Source organism: Macaca thibetana, chromosome 2 (assembly GCF_024542745.1).
Source record: "Macaca thibetana thibetana isolate TM-01 chromosome 2, ASM2454274v1, whole genome shotgun sequence".
NCBI lineage: Eukaryota > Metazoa > Chordata > Mammalia > Primates > Cercopithecidae > Macaca > Macaca thibetana.
In genome coordinates this window covers 152,667,392-152,689,620 of record NC_065579.1, presented here as the reverse complement: position 1 = coordinate 152,689,620, position 22,229 = coordinate 152,667,392, and the positions used below count along the sequence as shown (strand labels likewise).

General features: G+C 37.6%; 2 protein-coding genes across 5 annotated transcripts in view; both read left to right on the top strand.

Moving 5' to 3' along the window:
* The window catches only part of FAM162A (family with sequence similarity 162 member A), a 569,879-nt gene that overhangs the window by 4,684 nt on the left and 542,966 nt on the right, over positions 1-22,229 (top strand). The gene's annotated exons all lie outside the window — the stretch shown is intronic.
* The window catches only part of EAF2 (ELL associated factor 2), a 59,884-nt gene that overhangs the window by 10,433 nt on the left and 27,222 nt on the right, over positions 1-22,229 (top strand). For all 4 annotated transcript variants that reach the window (XM_050781861.1, XM_050781860.1, XM_050781862.1 and 1 more), the window contains exons 3-4: positions 8,902-9,038; positions 11,397-11,542. In XM_050781861.1, the coding sequence (XP_050637818.1) occupies positions 8,902-9,038; positions 11,397-11,542 (283 nt within the window). The remainder of the gene's footprint in view (positions 1-8,901; positions 9,039-11,396; positions 11,543-22,229) is intronic.

Here is a 22,229-nt window from a genome sequence, read left to right as displayed (position 1 = left end):
AAAACAAAGAAAAGAGAAGAAAAAAGAAAAATGGGCCAGGAGCAGTGGCTCACGCCTGTAATCCCAGCACTTTGGGAGGCCGAGGTGGGTGGATCACCTGAGGTCAAGATCAGCCTGGCCAACACGGTGAAGCCCATCTCTACTAAAAATACAAAACTTAGCAGGGCGTGGTGGCTCACGCCTGTAGTCCTAGCTACTCGGAGGCTGAGGCAGAAGACTTGCTTAAACCCGGGAGGCAGAGGTTGCAGTAAGCCAAGATCGTGCCACTGCACTTGAATCTGGGCTACAGAGCGCGCCTCCTTCTCACAAAAAAAGAAAAAAGAAAAAAGAAAAAAAAAAAGTCCGGGTGCGGTGACTCACACCTGTAATCCCAGCACTTTGGGAGGCTGAGGCGGGTGGATCATGAGGTCAGGAGTTTGAGGCCAGCCTGGCCAACATGGTGATGCCTCGTGTCTACTAAAAATACAAAAATTAGCCAGTCGTGGTGGTGGGCGCCTGTAGTCCCAGCTATTTGGAAGGCTGAGGCAGGAGAATCGCTGGAATCTGGGAGGCAGAGGTTGCAGTGAGCGGAGATCACGCCACTGCACTCCAGCCTGGGCGACAAAGTGAGACTCCATCTCAAAAATAAAGAAAGAAAGAAAAGAAAAGAAAAAGAAAAATGATTGATAGCAACAGAGACTAGAAAAGTAGGTCAAGATGAAATTGTGAAGGATATTTTATGTTGTAATGTAGAATTTGAACTTTAACCCATAGGTATTAGAAAACCATTCCAAGTTTTAATACACAGAGGTAACATGATTAGATTTGTTAGATTAGAAAATCTCTTTCTTTTTAAAACCATTCTTCAAACTCTGGCTGAAAGTCCAATGATTAGAATTCTAATGATTCGATTGTATTTTTTTTGTTTGTTTGTTTTGTTTTTTTGAGACGGAGTCTCGCTCTGTCGCCCAGGCTGGAGTGCAGTGGCGCGATCTCGGCTCACTGCAAGCTCCGCCTCCTGGGTTTACACCATTCTCCTGCCTCAGCCTCCTGAGTAGCTGGGACTACAGGCGCCCGCCACCGCGCCCGGCTAATTTTTTGTATTTTTAGTGGAGACGGGGTTTCACCGTGGTCTCGATCTCCTGACCTTGTGATCCGCCCGCCTCGGCCTCCCAAAGTGCTGGGATTACAGGCGTGAGCCACCGCGCCCGGCCTCGATTGTATTTTTGAAAGAACTTCAGCTGGAGTTTGAGGAGTGGTTTTAAAAAGAAAGAGACTGTCAGGGAGGCCCTAAACAAAAGTTTTGTCCATTAAAAAAATTTCCAGATGTATCCAAGTAACGGTACCAAATACTATTTGCATAAAAATACAAGTTCTTTGTTGTATGCTCTAGTTTTCTCAGTCCTTGAGTTAGAAATTTTTGAGTATTCAGCTTAAGTTTCTTTTGCTTTTTGCTTTTCTTTTACACTGACTTTATTTTCAGAAAAAATCAAGACTGTAACTTTATATTTCAATATATAAAGAAAATGCTAGAGTTTTTTTGAGATTTTTTTCTTTGTTTTGTTTAATTTTTGTAATAGGAGTGGTTTTGTGCTAGTCCATCCACATTCTCCTTTATGCATTAATGAGATGGTTTACCATGGTTATATGTATAGCAAGTAAACTCTGTATCCTCTCATCTGCTGTCTTTTTCTTATTTTTATCAGTTAACCATTTATTGAGCGCCCACTGTTATGTCAGACCGTATCAGTTACTATCTCTGGAGATTTTCCTAAGGCTAATTAAATGTGTAGGGGCTTTTTGTTGAATATTTCCATTTGTTCTTTCTGGAACTGAAGGAAATAAAAAATATTTAGTATGAGATGTTGTAGATAAGTTAATCTTTCTATTACTCTGTTATGAAAAATTGTTCAGGTTCTAGTATTTCTAAAACAATTTGGAAATTTAATCTCCAGTAACCTAAGGCTTCTTTGCTTTATGATGTTTATTAAAGAAAAACCCGAACCAACCACCGTATTTTAAGAGTTTAAAGCCTCACATTAACAGCAGGAACCATCGCACCATTGCACTCCAGCCTGGGCAACAAGAGCAAAACTCTGTCTCAAAAAAACAAACAAACAACAACAACAACAAAAAACAGGAACCACTATCTATTGTCTCAGGCTATATAGTATTATTGATCAGTAATAATTGGTTTGCAGAATCACTTTAGTTGGATTTTTTTTTTTTTTTTTGCCAAGTAGAATATTGTTTTCTCAAGTTGCCATCCTCCCACCCTCATCCCTTGCATTGCTCTTCTACTACAAATAAATGGGGATTGTTATGTTTAATAATAAACCCTTGTCATTCACTCATATCTTGCTTTAACCAAGAGTTACCATCTTCCAGGTGTTTGGTTATGGTCTCAATTGAAATATGTCTTAAAGGAAGCACAGTTATAGGAGGCCTATGTTTTCAAGCCTGAAAAGTGTAAATTTCAGAAATTGTAAAGAAATCATTTGGGAAAAAGTCACTACCACCACCACCACCCCTTTCCACAAGCCCCCAGAGATATGTCCAAAAAAGAATATGCATCAGTATTTGTGTGTGTGTATATGCATGGACATTCTGTGTGATAAGTCATATTCTAAGGTAGCTGCCACTGGGAATACAGAAGTAGACTAGACATAGTCAATATCCTGAAACATTTTATCATTTAATGGGAGAGACAGAAAATAACTGATTAAAATGTAGAAATCTAAGAACTATAAAAAGATATACATAGAATATTATAGAAACAGGAAAGAGAGGTATCTCAGCCAGGGTACAGGGAGAACACATCAGGATACACTGAATTTTGAAGATGAGTTAAAGTTACCCAGGTAAAGGAGAGAGGGAAGGACATTTTAGTCAGAGAAAAGAAAAAGACAAGGACTAAGATACGACAACAAAAGAAAGTTTGTTAAACATTTGAAGAACTACATATAATGCCTAGTGGCATATATGTAGTTACGTATGTAGGCGTATGTGTAGGCTAGGTTAAAAGGGGTGCATATGAGGACAAGGTGGGTAATATTTAGATATTTAGGAACCAGATTGATAAAGGGTCTATTATATAATATAAATTAATTATAACTCATTTAAACAGTGAGAATGAAAGAGTTATTTAGATCACCATCTGTCAAAAGCAAATATTGTTTCTCCTGGGTATGTAGTCCTTGAACAATCATGAATAACAATGGAAATTACATTCTCAAATAGACTTTGTGAGGGTTTTCCCCCTCCACTTAAAGAACATCTTTAAGCAGGTAGGAGATTTGCTTTTCTTCAGTCTTCTTAATTCTGTTGGTATTTTGTGGAAATGTAATGGTTATTAGTTTGAAGCATTTAGATTCTTCTATTTTCTATATAACTTGCTTTCATCATCCTGGTATAACTGCCTAGGAAGCTTAGAGTCAGACCATAAAATAGAGCTTTTATTATATTACAATTTTAAGAGTACCTTTGGTTCTTTGGTAGGGTAGATTTTCTAATTCCATTTGTCTTAGGTTTCTATGGTATTACCAAATAGAAGAAACTAATAAAAACGAGCACTAATAGTCTGGTTAAATAGTGGGCATTTACAAATCTCTCTTCCTTACAAACAATTCTCCATGATTGCTATAAAATTTCAAAGTGTTGAATTTTGAAAGAAAAAGTTTTACTTACTTTGACTGTTAAGATTTGTCATTGATGCTGAGATTGGCATATTTTTAGCGTTGACTCTTTATCTTACGAGGTACTTCTGTGGGCTTTTATGAAATAGCCCACTGGAAACTTTTAACTATCTATTATTCAGGCACTGCATTTCTAGTGGTTATGTATAATTTAACCCTCAAAACCTATACTTATGAGTCTCCTATATGTATGAGGGGTACTCCAGATGACCCTCTTGGGCAAAGTCCCTTTCCAAATGAACCTGGTCTGGTTTTCTCCAATGGGTTTACTTAGCTGATATAGGAAAATAGTCCACTATGTTCTTGAAATCTCATTTGATTTTAGGACCAGAGTCCTATTTTAACACCCTTTTATTTTTTTTAATGAAATGTATCTTTGATTATTACAAAATAACATTGTTTTCCTATTTTAGTGTTTTGAAGCTTAAGTGCTTACTTCTCTGAGATATATATATATATATATCCACCTTTCTTTCGTGTGTTCAAAGAATCTTAGTGTCTCTTCCTTTTATTTAGCTGACATTTACATAGCTACCTTTACTTTCTGTCTTTTGTGTATTCATAGAATCTTAGTGTCTCTTCCTTTTGTTTAGCTGACATTTTGTATGAAGTATATATTTTGTTAATATAATATGCTGTTTTCTTTAATATAATATGCTGTTTTATTTTTAAACCCAATTTGGCACTTTCTGTTTTTATTGGGAGAATACTGTCTATTCAGTCTATTCACATTTAGTTCAAAATTTATATACTTGATTTTTATTTATCTTATAGTTTATTAATTTTTAAATATTTGTTGTTTCTTCTTTTATATTTATATTCTTTATTAGTTTTACCAACCATTTCTTTTTTTCCCTTTGTCTTTGGTTTTTTTTTTTTCATTACTTTTTAAAATTACTCTTGTTACTTTGGGAGTAGTAGTATACTTTTCCATTCCATTATTGATTATTTTCTTTTCCTGGTGTTCATAATGAGACATATGATTTTATTTTCTTATATGAAAGCTGAGTTCCTGCATTATTTTCCTACCTCTATCAAGTGAGATTTTTAGAATACATTTATTATCTCTTAATAATAAGACTTTTTTCTCCTCCCTTCCACTTTTCTTTCTTTCCACCTCAGCCAAACACCTAAGTTTTTGCCAAGATATTGTATTACATTATAGAATGTCTTCATGTCAAGAATACTTATTTAGCTCTTACATTATACGTTCTCAGTCTATTCTTATCCTTCATTTTTTTTTTTTTTTTTTTTGAGATGGAGTCTCACTCTGTCACCCAGGCTGGAGTGCAGTGGTGCGATCTCGGCTCACTGCAACCTCCACCTCCTGGGTTCGAGCAATTCTCCTGCCTCAGCCTCCCAAGTAGCTGGGATTACAGGTGCCTGCCACCATGCATTTTGTATTTTTAAGAGATGGGGGTTCACCATGTTGACCAGGCTGGTCTCAAACTCCTAACCTCAGATGATCCACCTGCCTCAGCCTCCCAAAGTGCTGGGATTGCAGGCATGAGCCACTGTGCCCGGCCAAGTCTATTCTTATCCATTTAAACTTAGGAATATATAAATAGCCAGATTCCTTTTATCACTTCTTTTATTTATATTTATATTTTCTCTTCATTTCCCTATGTTGAGGTGTTGTTTCTAATTCCTTTGTTATATGGTTAAGAGTCCTTTCATTCCCTCAAATAACATATGCACTCACTTACTTTATTTTATTTATTTTTTAGAGACAAGATTTCATTCTGACACTTAGGCTAGAGTGCAGTGGCACAATTATAGCCCACTGCAGTCTCAAACTCCTGGGCTCAAGCAATCCTCCTGCCTCAGTCTTCCAAGCAGCTAGGACTACAAATGTGCGCCACCACGCCCAGCCAATTTTTAAATTTTTTTGTAGAGACAGGTTGTCCCCATGTTGTGCAGGCTGATCGGAAACTCCTGGGCTCAAGTGATCCCCCCACCTTAGCCATCAAAAATGGTGGGATTACATGCATGAGTCACCATGTATGGCCCACTCACTTATTTTATATTTTATTTTTTATAGTTTTATCTTTTGGTTGACTATCCTAAGTCAGTCATTCACGTAAACCAATTGTAAGCAATTCTGTGTGGTTTGTAAACAGTGACAAATTGAGAAAGTTGAAGAGTAGATGAGAAGATCATGGAGGGTCCATGTGCAGGTTTATGGAATATGGCTTTTATCCTGAATACATAGTTTTTTAAGCACAGAAAGATTTTTAAGCATAGGAACAATACGATTAGATTTGCCTGTCCACAGAAAGGGGAACAAAATTGGAAAGAGAGTAGGGAGAAGAATAACAATAAACTAGGTGAATGACAATTGAAGGTGTGTAATCACAGTGAACATGGAGCTGATAGGAGGTATTCAATATTTTTTTAGAGACAATGATAGTTCATATGCTTAGTAGTTGTCTGGTACTTTAATAGTTGCCTTTTTTGGGGTATTGAATAAGGGAATGGACAGAAACTGAAGCTTAAAAGTTAGGAATGGTGCTCAATTCAATGAGGGAGAAAGTTTACATTTATAAAATTTGTTCAAAATGTAGATGGCAGGTGTAGAGATTATGAAAGATTTGTTTCATGTGTTACTTATAACCAGAAATTGTCTATATTGTTCATATTTAACATTCATTGAATATTTATAAAGGTCTTGGTGCTTCTTCAGGTACTGAGAACAATTTTTAAAAAATTAATGATGAGTTCTTATTTTCAGGAGCTCAGAGAACAATAATACACTGTAATTTTTAGATGTATTCCGTTCTAATTAAGACTACAGGTATCATTAAGAAGAATATATTGCACAAATCTCTTATCAACTGTAATTTGGAGTCCTTAGGTAACTATTTTGGGATATCTTACTTGTTTCAGTTAACACGTCTGAAAAATCTACTTACCAGTCAAGTAGACCCACTTTGTTTTGTTGTGATCATGCTCCTGACTCTCCAACTTACCAGGGCTTCAACTAATCACTCCACATCTAACCATTTTAGAGCTAGCCCAGACATGTCTTCATTTATGTGTTGTACATTCTTGATTTTCTGTAGATTACTGTAGTCTTTGGGAGAGGTAAAAAACCCACAAACAACTGTTCCTTTATTTTACATTTATCATTTTCCCTCCATACCTTCATAAATCTCTACACTACCCATCTTTTATGGCATTTTCAATTACCAAATTTATCTTATACTCCTCCTAGTGGTCATTTAGTAAATCTCTAATGATTAACTTTATGATACACCCCTTAGGCTTTTTAGAAGTCATCCTTTTCTAACCTAACAGTACTATTTTATTATTTTTGTAATATTTGACAAAATTATTATGATAAATCCATTAAAATTTAATGTACTTTTATAAACTTCAAAGACAAACATACACAAATAATTGTTTAGAAATACATATATGTAGGATAAAGCAAAAGAATGACAAACATAAAATTCTTTCAGGTTTGATGGGGCAGGGACAAAAGATATGGGAGGAGCATGTAAGTAGATGTAGTTTATTAGTAATGATCCAGGTTTATTTTATGGCCAACAGAATAGTATAATGAATGACATGTACCCATCACTGAGCTTTAACAATTACCAACATTTTGCTAATATATATTTTTTAATCTAGTGTCTTACCACTTTTTTCCCTTGGCATATTTTATAGCAAATCCCAGACAATGCACCATTTCATCAATGCTTACTTCTGTATCTCTAACTGATAAGGACATTTCTACCTTTATCTAAGCACCATGCTATTGTCACAAATAACATAATTAATAATAATACTTCATCCACAGTCACAATTTTGTGATGATATCAAAAACATGTTTTTACAGACATTTGTCTGTAAAATGTCCTAACTAGAATCCAAAAAAGATTTCTACATTGTATTTGAATACTATATTTCTTGTCTCTTTTATTCTTTAAAAGTCCCTTCCTTTTCTCTACAACCCTTTTTAAATTTATCCTTTTTAGAGGCAGGGTCTCACTGTGTTGCCCAGGTGAGAGTGCAGTGGCTATTCACGGGTGTGATTATGTTACACTAAAGCCTAGAACTCCTGGCTTCAAGCTGTCCTCCTGCTTCAGCACTCATCCTCCACAAGTAGCTGGTACTACAGTGCCTGCACCTGGTTCTCGTTCCCTTTTTATGCCATTGGTTTGTTGGAAAAACCGTATTATCTGTCCAAGAGAATACACCTACATTCTGGACTTCAAATTACTTCTATATGGATGTATTTATCTTGTTCCTCTATTCCTTCTGTTTTCTATGAAATGGTAGTTATATATCTAAGGGCAGGCTGGATTACGGATTATTTGGGGTTTGATAAGAATTAAATTCTTTGGGGTTTTTGTGTGGTTTTGGGCAAGAGTATTTTATGGATGGCACTGAGTACTTTTATATTACATCATTAAGCACATAATGTCTGCTTATCTTACCTTTAAGGATGCTAAAATTAATTAGTGGTTTAGTGTAAAAGGTGTTCCTTAATATGCATGGGGAGGTACTACTTTAAGAAAATGCAAGATTTTAAAAATTAAACTTACAATGCAATAAGAAAGAAGATGAGGAGGCTGGGCACAGTGGCTCATGTCTGTAATCACAGCACTTTGGTAGACTGAGATCGCTTGAGGTCAGGAGTTCGAGACCAGCTTGACCAACATGGTGAAACCCTGTCTCTACTAAAAATAGAAAAATTAGCTGGGCGTGGTTGTCCATGCCTATAGTCCCAGCTACTCTGGAGGCTGAGGCAGGAGAATCACTTCAACCCGGGAGGTGGAGGTTACAGTGAGCAGAGATCGTGCCACTGCACTCTAGCCCAGGCAACAGACCAAGACTCTGTCTCAAAAAAAAAAAAAAAAAAAAAAAAAAAGAGGACTAGAAAGTATGATTCAAAGCTCTGTTTCCTTATTCATAAAATATATTGGTTGTATTAGAATTGAATCTCAATTGCTCGTTATAGGCCAGTGAAACGAATCTTTACGGTCCCAAGGTGAGTACTTCCTCTCTTCCCTTTCCTCAATGACAGCAGCTTTGAGATTTCAGCCTATCTTCATCTGTCTTTTTTACTACACTCTTTGGATTCAGGGTAGTAAATTTAGGTAGTTTATGGGTGACTTGAAGTATAACATAGAAGGAGAAACACAGAATCAAGATTTCAAAGGCCTTCCCAACTGAATTCCTATGATAAATTTTAAGTAATAATAATTAACTTTTTAAACAGGGTTCAACTCCACCAGTAACTGTTTTCAAAGGTTCAAAAAAACCTTACTTAAAAGAATGCATTTTGATTATTAACCATGATACCGGAGAATGTCGACTAGAAAAACTCAGCAGCAACATCACTGTAAAAAAAACAAGGTATGTGGTTTAATGAAATAAATTATATTATAAACATTAATTTCTAAGGAAATGTCAGGAAAAAATTTACTATATTAAGTAACATTATAATATAAGGTTTATTTATGTGTGGTACAAAAATGTTTTAATCTTTTTCTAAGTTTAAGTTTGGTGGCGGGCGTCTGTAGACCCAGCTACTCAGGAGGCTGAGGCAGAATGGTGTAAACCCGGGAGGCGGAGCTTGCAGTGAGCTGAGATCCGGCCGCTGCCCTCCAGCCTGGGCGACAGAGCAAGACTCCATCTCAAAAAAAAAAAAAAAAATTTGATGGAGATCCTAAGCCAAAAGCTTTTTACCACATCACCCTGTGATATATAAAAGCTTGTTTTGCTTCTAAGTGCTTTCTATAGGTATAGGTATACTTTTTATCCTATTGTAGATACTTCTGTATAACTGGATTGAAGGGAGCCATTATACATTCTCTAAAATAATTTCATCTTCATTAGTAAAAATTTATTGAGTACCTATGCTGTGTAAGGTACTAGAAAAAGGAAAGTTTGCTCTGCAAACGCCTCAGAACTTCTGCGTTTTATTCAGGTAAACAGACCATTCCATTTAAAAAGTCAATAGGAGAATATACCCATCTCAAATCCTTTTTGGAAATAGGTGAGACATTACTTACCATGTAATATAAGGATGTTTGCTCTAAAAGCCATGCAAATAGTATAGACAAAAATTGCTCTAGGAATTAAGAAAAAGGAGAAGTAATGGTAGATCGGAACATTCAGGGAGGCCTTTTTGATGTACCTTAAGGGGAGGTTAGGATCATAAGAATTACCTTGGGTGCTTGTTAAAAATTAGTTCCTGAATCCAGCCTTAAATCAGGGAAGGATCCTGGGAAACTCTATTTTTTAATATCCTCTCACCTCTACCATCTATGCCCTGCTGTGATTCACACCAGAAGAAAGTTTGTGAAATACGATTTAATTGATTAGAGAGGAGATGAGGGTGTAAGCCAAGTTTGAAGGCAGGAATATATCTGACTTATTCAGGGCCAATGAGTAAGACCTATTTGAACGGAGCAGAGGTTTGTCTCTGTACCCGTGTATATATTTTGGAAAGTAGGGGGCGATATTGATATTGGGCTAGAGGTAAGTTTGTAATTTCGTTGGTTGAGGTTAGTGCCATCAATATTAACTAAGAAATTAGGACATTATCTTGCTGGTAGTGGTTGCATATTAAAGTCTTTTTAACCAGGGATTGGCATGTTTACAGTTTTGTTTTAAAACATTAATTCAGTAGAAAAGCTGAGTAAATGAAACAATGCAGGAATCAGAAAAATGTATAAACCAGGATTTTTTGAGAGCAGAAATGAAGAGAAAAGTGAGGTTCTAAAGACTCTTTGAAGGAAGAACTGACAGGATTTGGTGACTGGAAATGGGAGAGGCAAAAATCAAGTATACTTTTGTTATACACTCTTCTTAAAGATGTTGAGAGAAAAGTATTTGAATCTCCTTTATTATCATGCCTGTCTTAAGTTATGAATGGAAACTGTAGAAGTGATTTAGTTTTAACAGAAATGATAATCTTAGAACTTAGGGAATATATTGTACCTGTTATACACTTATATTTTTCCTTTTATTTTAGTCATTTGTGAATATCTTATCTGTTCAATTTAAGCAATGGCTTTTTTTTTTTTTTAGTGGTTGTTTTATTTATTTTTAAATAGAGATGGGGGGTCTTGTTATATTGCCCAGGCTAGTCTTGAACTCCTGGCCTCAAGCCATCCTCCTTCCTCAGCCTCCCAAAGTGCTGGGATTACAGGCATGAGCCACTGCACCAGCCTGGATTTTTGTTTTTGGTTTTGTTTTATGAGATAAGGTCTCACTCTGTCACCCAGGCTGGAGTGCAGTGGCGCAATCATAGCTTACTGCAGCTTCAAACTCCTGGGCTCAAATGATCCTCCCACAGCCTCCTGAGTAGCTGAGATTACAGGTGTGCATCATCATGCCCAGCTAATATTTTTATTATTTTTATACAGACAGAGTCTCACTATGTTGACCAGGTTCGTCTTGAATTCCTGGCCTCAAGTAATCCTCCCACTTTGGCCTCCCAATATGCTGGGATTACAGGCATGAGCCACCAAGTGTGGCACTGGTTTTGTTTTTGTTCTTCTTTGTATCCCTCAATGGACATATGTATCACAGAAATAGAACTTGACAAATACTTGTTAAATTATGAACTAAATTAATGTTTTAATTACGGAATGTTACTCTAAAGATGTTTAGGAAAAAAGTGGTCAGTTTTAGTAACTTTGTAAGTTGAAATTTTTGTTACATTCCTGTCATACCTGTTTCAATATTTGATATTCTTAATTGCAGAGTTGAAGGAAGCAGTAAAATTCAGTATCGTAAAGAACAACAGCCACAACAAATGTGGAATTCGGCCAGGACTCCCAATCTTGTGAAACATTCTCCATCTGAAGATAAGATGTCCCCAGCATCTCCAATAGATGATATTGAAAGAGGTAAAATCTAAGTGTATATAACATCCCTTTATAAGAGATAATTAAGAAATGTTAAGGCCAGGTACGGTGGCTCACACCTGTAATCCCAGCACTTTGGGAGGCCGAGGTGGGTGGATCATGAGGTCAGTAGTTCAAGACCAGCCTGGCCAACATGGTGAAACCCCATCTCTACTAAAAATACAAAAATTAGCTGGGCTTGGTGGTGCACGCCTAGAGTCCTAGCTACTCGGGAGGCTGACACAGAAGAATCATTTGAACCCCAGAGGTGGAGGATGCAGTGAGCTGAGATTGCACCGCTGCACTCCAGCCTGGGTGACAGAGCAAGACTCTGTCTCAAAACAAAACAAAAAAAAAGAAATGCTAAATGAATTTTTTCATTTTAATTAACAGTGGTACTAATTATAAACGTTTACCAAGAGCATAATATTTTTTGTAATTATGCATTTTTCTGGGGTAAGGATGTAGCTTATGATTTTTAATTTTATGTAAACAATATCCATATAAGAGAATTTGTATCATTTTATTTACTTTTTTATTATATCTTAAGTTCTAGGGTACATGTGCACAACGTGCAGGTTTGTTACATATGTATACATGTGCCATTTTGGTGTGCTGCACCCAGTAACTCCTCATTTATATTACGTATATCTCCTAGTGCTATCCGTCCCCCCTCCCCCTACTCCACAACAGGCCCTGGTATGTGATATTCCCCTTCCTGTGTCCAAGTGTTCTCATTGTTCAATTCCCACCTATGAATGAGAACATGCGGTGTTTCGTTTTCTATCCATGCAACAGTTTGCTGAGAATGATGGTTTCCAGCTGCATCCATGTCCCTACAAAGGACATGAACTCATCCTTTTTTATGGTTGCATAGTATTCCATGGTGTATATGTGCCACATTTTCTTAATCCAGTCTATCATTGATGGACATTTGGGTTGGTTCCAAGTCTTTGCTATTGTGAATAGTGCCGCAATAAACATACATGTGCATGTGTCTTTATAGCAGCATGATTTATAATATTTTGGGTATATACCCAGTAATGGGAAGGCTGAGTCAAATGGCATATCTAGTTCTGGATCCTTGAGGAATCACCATACTGTCTTCCACAATGGTTGAACTAGTTTACAGTCCCACCAACAGTGTAAAAGTGTTCCTATTTCTCCACATCCTCTCTAGCACCCGTTGTTTCCTGCCTTTTTAATGATTGCCATTCTAACTGGTGTGAGATGGTATCTCATTGTGGTTTTGATTTGCATTTCTCTGGTGACCAGTGATGATGGGCATTTTTTCATGTGTCTGTTGGCTGCAGAAATGTCTTCTTTTGAGAAGTGTCTGTTCACATCCCTTGCCCACTTTTTGATGGGGTTGTTAGTTTTTTCCTTGTAAATTTGTTTAAGTTCTTTGTAGATTCTGGATATTAGCCCTTTGTCAGATGGGTAGATTGCAAAAATTTTCTCCCATTCTGTAGGTTGCCTATTCACTCTGATGGTAGTTTTTTTTTTTTTTCTTTTTTTTGCCATGTAGAAGCTCTTTAGTTTAATTAGATCCCATTTGTCTATTTCAGCTTTTGTTGGCATTGCTTTTGATTTAGTCATGAAGTCCTTGCCCATGCCTATGTCCTGAATTGTATTGTCTAGGTTTTCTTCTAGGGTTTTTATGGTTTTAGGTCTCTTTAATCCATCTTCAATTCATTTTTGTATAGGGTGTAAGGAAAGGATCCAGTTTCAGCTTTCTACATATGGCTAGCCAGTTTTCCCAGCACCATTTATTAAATGGGGAATCCTTTCCCCATTGCTTGTTTTTGTCAGGTTTGTCAAAGATCAGATGCTTGTAGATGTGTGGTGTTATTTCTGAGGCCTCTGTTCTGTTCCATTGGTCTATATATGTGTTTTGGTACTGTACCAGTACCATGCTGTTTTGGTAATTGTAGCCTTGTAGTATAGTTTGAAGTCAGATAATGTGATGCCTCCAGTTTTGTTCTTTTTGCTTACGATTGTCTTAGCAATGTGGGCTCTTTTTTGTGTCCGTATGAGTTTAAAGTAGTTTTTTTTCCCGATTCTCTGAAGAAAGCCATTGGTAGCTTGATGGGGATGGCATTGAATCTATAAATTACCTTGGGCAGTATGGCCATTTTCACGATATTGACTCTTCCTATCCATGAGCATGGAATGTTCTTCCATTTGTTTGTGTCCTCTTTTATTTTGTTGAGCAATGATTTGTAGTTCTCTTTGAAGAGGTCCTTCATATCCCTTGTAAGTTGGATTCCTAGGTATTTTATTTTCTTTGTAGCAATTGTGAATGGGAGTTCACTCAGGATTTGGCTCTCTGTTTTTCCGTTATTGGTGTATAAGAATGCTTGTGATTTTTGCCCATTGATTTTGTATCCTGAGATTTTGCTGAAGTTGCTTATCAGCTTAAGAAGCCTTGGGGCTGAGACAATGGGATTTTCTAAATATACAATCATGTCATCTACCAACAGGGATAATTTGACTTCCTCTTTTCCTAATCAAATACCCTTTATTTCTTTCTCTTGCCTGATTGCCCTGGCCAGAACTTCCAACGCTATGTTAAATAAGAGTGCTGAAAGAGAGCATCCCTGTCTTGTACCTGTTTTCAAAGGGAATGCTTCCAGGTTTTTGCCCATTCAGTATGATATTGGCTGTGGGTTTGTCATAAATAGCTCTTATTATTTTGAGATATGTTCCATCAATACCTAGTTTATTGAGAGTTTTCAGCATGAAGGGCTGTTGAATTTTGTCAAAGGCCTTTTCTGCATCTATTGAGATAATCATGTGGTTTTTGTTGTTGGTTCTGTTTATGCAATGGATTACATTTATTGATTTGTATATGTTGAACCAGCCTTGCATCCCAGGGATGAAGCCGACTTCATCGTGATGAATAAGTTTTTGATGTGCTGCTGGATTCGGTTTGCCAGTATTTTATTGAGGATTTTCACATTGGTGTTCACCAGGGATACTGGTCTAAAATTCTCTTTTTTTGTTGTGTCTCTGCCAGACTTTGGTATCAGGATGATGCTGGCCTCATAAAATGAGTTAGGGAGGATTCCTCTTTTTCTATTGGTTGGAATAGTTTCAGAAGGAATGATACCAGTCCTTCTTTGTACCTCTGGTAGAGTTCCGCTGTGAATCCATCTGGTCCTGGCTTTTTTTTTTTTTTTTTTTGGTTTGTAAGCTATTAGTTATTGCCTCAATTTCAGAACCTGTTATTGATCTATTCAGAGATTCAACTTCTTCCTGGTTTAGTCTTGGGAGGTTGTATGTGTCCAGGAATTTATCCATTTCTTCTAGATTTTCTAGTTTATTTGCATAGAGGTGTTTATAGTATTCTCTGACGGTAATTTGTATTTCTATGGGATTGGTGGTGATATCCCCTTTATCATTTTTTATTGTGTCTATTTGATTCTTCTCTCTTTTCTTCTTTATTAGTCTTGCTAGCAGTCTATCAATTTTGTTGATCTTTTTAAAAAACCAGTTCCTGGATTCATTGATTTTTTCAAGGGTTTTTTGTGTCTCTGTCTCCTTCAGTTTTGCTCTGATATTAGTTATTTCTTGCCTTCTGCTAGATTTGTTTGCTCTTGCTTCTCTAGTTCTTTTAATGGTGACGTTAGGGTGTTGATTTTAGATCTTTCCTGCTTTCTCTTGTGGGCATTTAATGCTATAAATTTCACTCTACACACTGCTTTAAATGTGTCCCAGAGATTCTAGTATGTTGTGTCTTTGTTCTCATTGGTTTCAAAGAACATCTTTATTTCTGCCTTCATTTCGTTATTTACCCAGTAGTCATTCAGGAGCAGGTTGTTCAGTTTCCATGTAGTTACGTGGTTTTGAGTGAGTTTCTTAATCCTGAGTTCTAATTTGATTGCACTATGGTCTGAGAGACAGTTTGTTGTGATTTCTATTCTTTTACATTTGCTGAGGAGCGCTTTACTTCCAACTATGTGGTCACTTTTGGAATACGTGTGATGTGGTGCTAAGAAGAATGTATATTCTGTTGATTTGGGGTGGAGAGTTCTGTGGATGTTTATTAGGTCTGCTTGGTGCAGAGCTGAGTTCATGTCATGGATATCCTTGTTAACCTTCTGTCTCATTGATCTGTCTAATATTGACAGTGGGTGTTAGTCTCTCATTATTATTGTGTGAGAGTCTAAGTCTCTTTGTAGGTCTCTAAGGACTTGCTTTATGAATCTGGTTGCTCCTGTATTGGGTGCATAGATATTTAGGATAGTTAGGTCTTCTTGTTGAATTGATCCCTTTACCATTATGCAGTAGTCTTCCTTGTCTTTTTTGGATCTTTGTTGGTTTAAAGTCTGTTTTATCAGAGACTAGGATTGCAACCCCTGCTTTTTTTTGTTTTTCATTTTCTTGGTAGATTTTCCTCCATCCCTTTATTTTGAGCCTATGTGTGCCTCTGCATGTGAGATGTGTCTCCTGAATACAACACACTGATTGGTCTTGACTCTTTATCCAGTTTTCCAGTCTGTGTCTTTTAATTGGAGCATTAAGCTTATTTACATTTAAGGTTAATATTGTTATGTGTGTATTTGATCCTGTCATTATGATGTTAGCCGCTTATTTTGCTCATTAGTTGATGCAGTTTCTTCCTAGCATCGATGGTCTTTACAATTTAGCATATTTTTGCAGTGGTGGGTATCGGTTGTTCCTTTCCATGTTTAGTGCTACCTTCAGGAGCTCTTGTAAGGCAGGCCTGGTGATGACAAAATCTCTCAATATTTGCTTGTCTGTAAAGGATTTTATTTCTCCTTCACTTATGAAGCTTAGTTTGGCTGGATATGAAATTCTGGGTTGAAAATTCTTTCCTTTAGGAATGTTGAATATTGGCTCCACTCTCTTCTGGCCTGTAGAGTTTCTGCCAAGAGATCCGCTGTTAGTCTGATGGGCTTTCCTTTGTGGGTAACCTGACCTTTCTCTGGCTGCCCTTAACATTTTTTCCTTCATTTCAACTTTGGTGAATCTGACAATTATGTGTCTTGGAGTTGCTCTTCTCAAGGAGTATCTTTGTGGTGTTCTCTGTATTTCCTGAATTTGGATGTTGGCCTTCCTTGCTAGGTTGGGAAAGTTCTCTTGGATAATATCCTGAAGAGTGTTTTCCAACTTGGTTCCGTTTTTCCCATTACTTTTAGGTACACCAATCAGACGTAGATTTGGTCTTTTCACATAGTCCCATATTTCTTGGAGGCTTTGTTCATTTCTTTTTACACTTTTTTCTTTAAACATCTCACTTCATTTCATTCATTTGATCTTCAATCACCGATACCCTTTCTTCTACTTGATCTGATTGGCTACTGAAGCTTGTGGAAGCGTCATGTATTTCTCACGCCATGGTTTTTAGCTCCATCAGGTCATTTAAGGTCTTCTCTATGCTGTTTTTTCTAGTTAGTCATTCATCTAATCTTTTTTCAAGGTTTTTAGCTTCTTTGCAATGGATTTGAACATCCTCCTTTAGCTTGGAGAAGTTTGTTATTACTGATCATCTGAAGCCTTCTTCTCTGAACTCGTCAAAGTCATTCTCTGTCCAGCTTTGTTCCATTGCTGATGATGAGCTGCATTCCTTTGGAGGAGAAGAGGCACTCTGATTTTTAGAATTTTCAGCTTTTCTGCTCTGCTTTCTCCCCATCTTTGTGGTTTTATCTACCTTTGGTCTTTGACAATGGTGACATACAGATGGGGTTTTGGTATGGATGTCCTTTCTGTTTGTTAGTTTTCCTTCTAACAGTCTGGACCCTCAGCTGCAGATCTGTTGGAGTTTGCTGGAGTTCCACTCCAGACCCTGTTTGCCTGGGTATCACCAGCGGAGGCTGCAGAACAGCAAATATTGCAGAAGGGCAAATGTTGCTGCCTGATCCTTCCTCTGGAAGCTTTGTCTCAGAGGGGCACCTGGCTGTATGAGGTGTCAGTCGGCCCCTACTGGGAGGTGTCTCCCAGTTAGGCTACTCAGGGGTCAGGGACCAACTTTAGGCAGTCTGTCCATTCTCAGATCTCAAACTCTATGCTGGGAGAATCAATACTCTCTTTAAAGCTGTCAGATAGAGACATTTAAGTCTGCAGAAGTTTCTACTGACTTTCGTTCAGCTATGCCCTACCCCCAGAGGTGGAGTCTACAGAGGCAGGCAGGCCTCCTTGAACTGCGGTGGGCTCCACCCGGTTCAAGCCTCCAGGCCACTTTGTTTACCTATTCAAGCCTCAGCAATGGCAGATACCCCTCCCCCAGCCTCACTGCTGCCTTGCAGTTTGATCTCAGACTGCTGTGCTAGCAGTGAGCGAGGCTCCGTGGGTGTAGGACCCTCCAAGCCATGTGTGGGATATAATCTCCTGGTATACCATTTGCTAAGACCATTGGAAAAACACAGTATTAGGGGTGGGAGTGTCTTGATTTTCCAGGTACTGTCTGTCACGGCTTCCCTTTGCTAGGAAAGGGAATTCGCCAACCCCTTGCACTTCCTGGGTGAGGCAATGCCCTGCCCTGCTTCGACTCACACTCTGTGGGCTGCACCCACTGTCCAACAAGCCCCGGTGAGATGAACCACGTACCTCAGCTGGAAATGCAGAAGTCACCCATCTTCTGCATGGCTCACACTGGGAGCTGTAGACTGGAACTCTTCCTATTCAACCATCTTGGAACCTCCCCTTGTATCATTTTAAATTACTATTCAGGGTAAAAAAAAAATGACTTTTTAGAAATATATAACTGGAGTTTTCTTCTTTTTGGCATTTGTGATGACTCAAATTCAATTCTTCACAGCATCTTCCTATCAAATTGTTTATGTATGGCCAGGTCGTACATATTTAAAATGTCACCAATTCCATAGGGAAATGAGGAAATATAGTAAGCAGAATAAGCAAGCACATTTTTCTGAATTGCTGCTTACTTCTCAGAAGGGAGGTATTTTTAGGGAAGTACATACAGTCCTTTTGTAAGTAAGAAAACTTAAATCTCCATTTTTTTTTCTAGCTGCAATGTGGGTTATCGATGTAGTAATTGTGGCTGCAGTGAGACCCTGGTCACTAAAGTATATTTGCTTCTACACTTTGCCTTCTTAAAATTTGCACATAGCCATCCAATTTCATTGTTCTCTTCTAAGCCCAGTAGAGTATTCATTTTCTAATTGATTAGTAGCTCCTATACAAACAATAAAAAACACAAGTCCAGAACGCTTGGTGGTACAAGGGGTCTTGAATTTTATTTTTTTTTACATCATACTTGCTTCCAAATGGATTTGAATTATGATATCTTCATATACATGAATACAATAAAATATTGGTACAGAAAATCAAGATATTGAAGCAAATTTGCTGATCATTAACACATTAAATTGCCAGGTGTGGTGGTGTACACCTATAATCCCAGCAGTTTGGGAGGACAAGGCAGGTGGATCACTTTAGCTCAGGAGTTTGAAACCAGCCTGGGCAACATGGTAAAACCCCATCTCTACAAAAAAATACAAAATTAACTGGGTGTGGTGGTGTATGCCTGTAGTTCCAGCTACTTGGGAGGCTAAACTGGGAGGATCACTTGAGCTTGGGGAGGCCAAGCCTGCAGTGAATAGTGATTGTGCCACTGCACTCCAACCTGGGTGACAGAGTGAGACTCTGTCTCAAAAAATGAAATAATAATAAAAATAATAATAATTTAGCTCTGAGCTTCTAACCATCAAGAAAAAAAGGGAGACACAAGCAGCATATGTTGTATTATCGGATAGGTTACAAAGAATCAGACTTTTTCCTGTTACTAAATTCTGAAAGGAATTCATCATATGGAACGTTTTTCTAGGGAGCATTAAACTTTATATAGTGTTCTCAATGGTAATTTTACAGTAAAAGTAGAAGTTCTTCCATGTGACAGTTTTTTAATAGAGGCCTTAATAAAAGTATTGTATCGAAGCATAACTCAGGGAAAAGAAAGTTGTAGAGGACGCAAGGCACAGTGGCTCATGCCTATAATTCCACCACTTTAGGGGCCCAAGGTGGGAGGAGCATTTGAGTCCAGGAGTTCGAGAACAGCGTAGGCAGCATGGTGAAACCTCATCTCAATTAAAAAATTATAAAAATTAAAAATTTAAAAAAAGAAAGTTGCAGAGGATAAGTTAATATCTCCAACCATAAAGCTTTCTATTTCTAACTTAGTATGAGAATGGAACTTCATTTACATTGAGATATTTGTATAACATGTTCCTTAGATTGCATTCTATAAAATATTTTCTTGACCCTACTGTGCCACTGACTACTGTTAAAATGGTTGAATCATCTTTTCAAGTTTATGTCTGGCAGTTATATTAGTATTTTTGTAGCTTAAATTTTACATTTACATCTTCGAGCTATCTAGAATTGAGTTTGAGATAAGATAGAGGCTAGGTGCAGTGGCTCACGCCTGTAATCCCAGCACTTTTGGGAAGCTGAGGTGGAGGATTGTTTGAGGCCAGGAGTTTAAGATAGCAAGATCCCATCTCTACAAAAAAAAAAAAAAATTTTTTTTTTTTAAAAAGAAATAAGATGGATCTAAAATTCTACTCCCCATACCCAGAGACAACTCACAGCTGGAAGTACCAGCAAACAGGATGATACCACAGTGAGTGATTGCAGTCCTCAAAGTGTTCTCCCTTTATGCCTGGCCTGAGACTCCCCTCCTCCATCAGAGACACTCTATGGCTAGAAGGTCCCTGCAGGTAGAATTCTATTGTAATAAGCATTCAGCCTGGGAAGACTGTTTATACTACCTCGTAGACCTGCCTCCCTGCCCTATTAACCTAAGATTCTTCTCTCTCATCTAAAGACATCTTGAGACTGGATCACACCAATAGATGGGATCCTGCCACAACAAACAATTTGCTAGGAAGCACTTTCCTTTCCTCCACCCCTCCAAGCAGGGGAGCCAATCACCAAAAAAAAAAAAAAAAAAAAAAAAAAAAAAAAAAAAAAAAAATTGCCAGGCTCAGAAAGCACTCTTTATCCCAGGCAAGAGACTCCATTTCTCCACCTATACGCACCATATCTCCTTGCCTGGTGAAGTCCCTTCTTTTCATCACATGGCACCAGCAGAGATCATCAGGGACCCCAGCTGCTGGAGATTTAGTTAAGAAGACCAAGATAATACTGCAAAAACTCTGGAAACGAGATTTTCATTTAAACCACAGCCCACAACAGTAGGCAAGAATATGCACGCTAAACCTCAACTGGGTGATTGCCTACTAAAATTAAAAATGTGAATAAGATATAGATCTCCCCTAGCATAAAAACCAAGATATCCAAGATACAATAGAAAATTACCTGTCATGGCCAGGTACAGTGGCTCACATCTGTAATCCCAGCACTTTGGGAGGCCAAGGTGAGCAGATCACTTGAGGTCAGGAGTTTGAGATCAGCCTGGCCAATGTGGTGAAACCCTGTCTCTACTAAACCCTGTCTCTACCCTGTCTCTACAAAAATTAGCTGGGTGTGGTGGTGCACACCTATAATTCCAGCTACTTGGGAGACTGAGGCAGGAGAATTGCTTGAACCCAGGAGGTAGAAGTTGCAGTGAGCCAAGATCGTGTCACTGCACTCCAGACTGGGCGACAGAGCAAAACTCTGTCAAAAAGAAAGAGAGAGACAGAGAGAGACAGAGAGAGAGAGAGAGAGAGAGAGAAAAGAAAATTACCTGTCATAACATAATTTGTGATTCAGGAGAATCACATGAATGAGAAAAGACAATCAACTGATACCAACACCAAGACGAATCAAATGTTAGAATTATCTGACAATGATCTTTAAATGACTATCACGAATATGGTTCAGTTGTACATTCCCTTGAAACAAATGAAAAAAATAAGAAATAGAAAATCACATTAAAGAAATAGAAGTTTTACGTAAGAATCAAATGGAAATTATAGAACTGACAAATACAATAACAACAAAAATACTCACTGGATGGGCTCAGTGCTAGGGAGTGGATAGAATCAGTTTACTTGTGGGTGTATAGAATCCACTCAACCTGAAAATAGAAAATAGACTGAAACAAGATGAGTATATCCCCAAGAATCTGTGGAAGAATGACAAAATATCCAATATTTGTGTCATTGGAGTCTCGAAGAAGAGGGAGAGCAGGGTTAAAAGAGTATTTAAAGAAATATGTGCAAAAACTTCCCAAGTTTTATGAAAGATATAAACCCACAGATGTAAAAACCTGAACAAACCCCAAATAGGATAAACCTAAAGAAATTGATGCCAAGGTACATCATAATGAAACATCTGAAAACTAAAGGCAAAGAGAAAAGTGTTGAAAGCAAGAAAGAAATGACATACTACCTATGAAAGAATACCATTCAGTTAACATCAGATTTCTCATCTGAAGTCATGGAGCCCAGAAGGAAGTGGCATAATATTTTTCAAGTGCTGAAAGAAAAAAAACATGTTAAGTGTGAATTCTGTATCTACCAAAATGCTTCTTCAGTAATGAGGGGTAAATAGCCTGCTTCAGAAAGGAAAACTGAAATAATTTGTTCCTAGGAAACTATCCTTAAATATTGGCTATATAAAGTCATTCAGACAGAAGAGAAACGGTAAATGGAGGAATCTTAAGAGTATCAGGAAGACAGAAACAACAACAGAAAGAGCAAACATATCAATAAGTACAATTGATTATAGTATTCCTCACGGCTTTTCTAAATCGTAT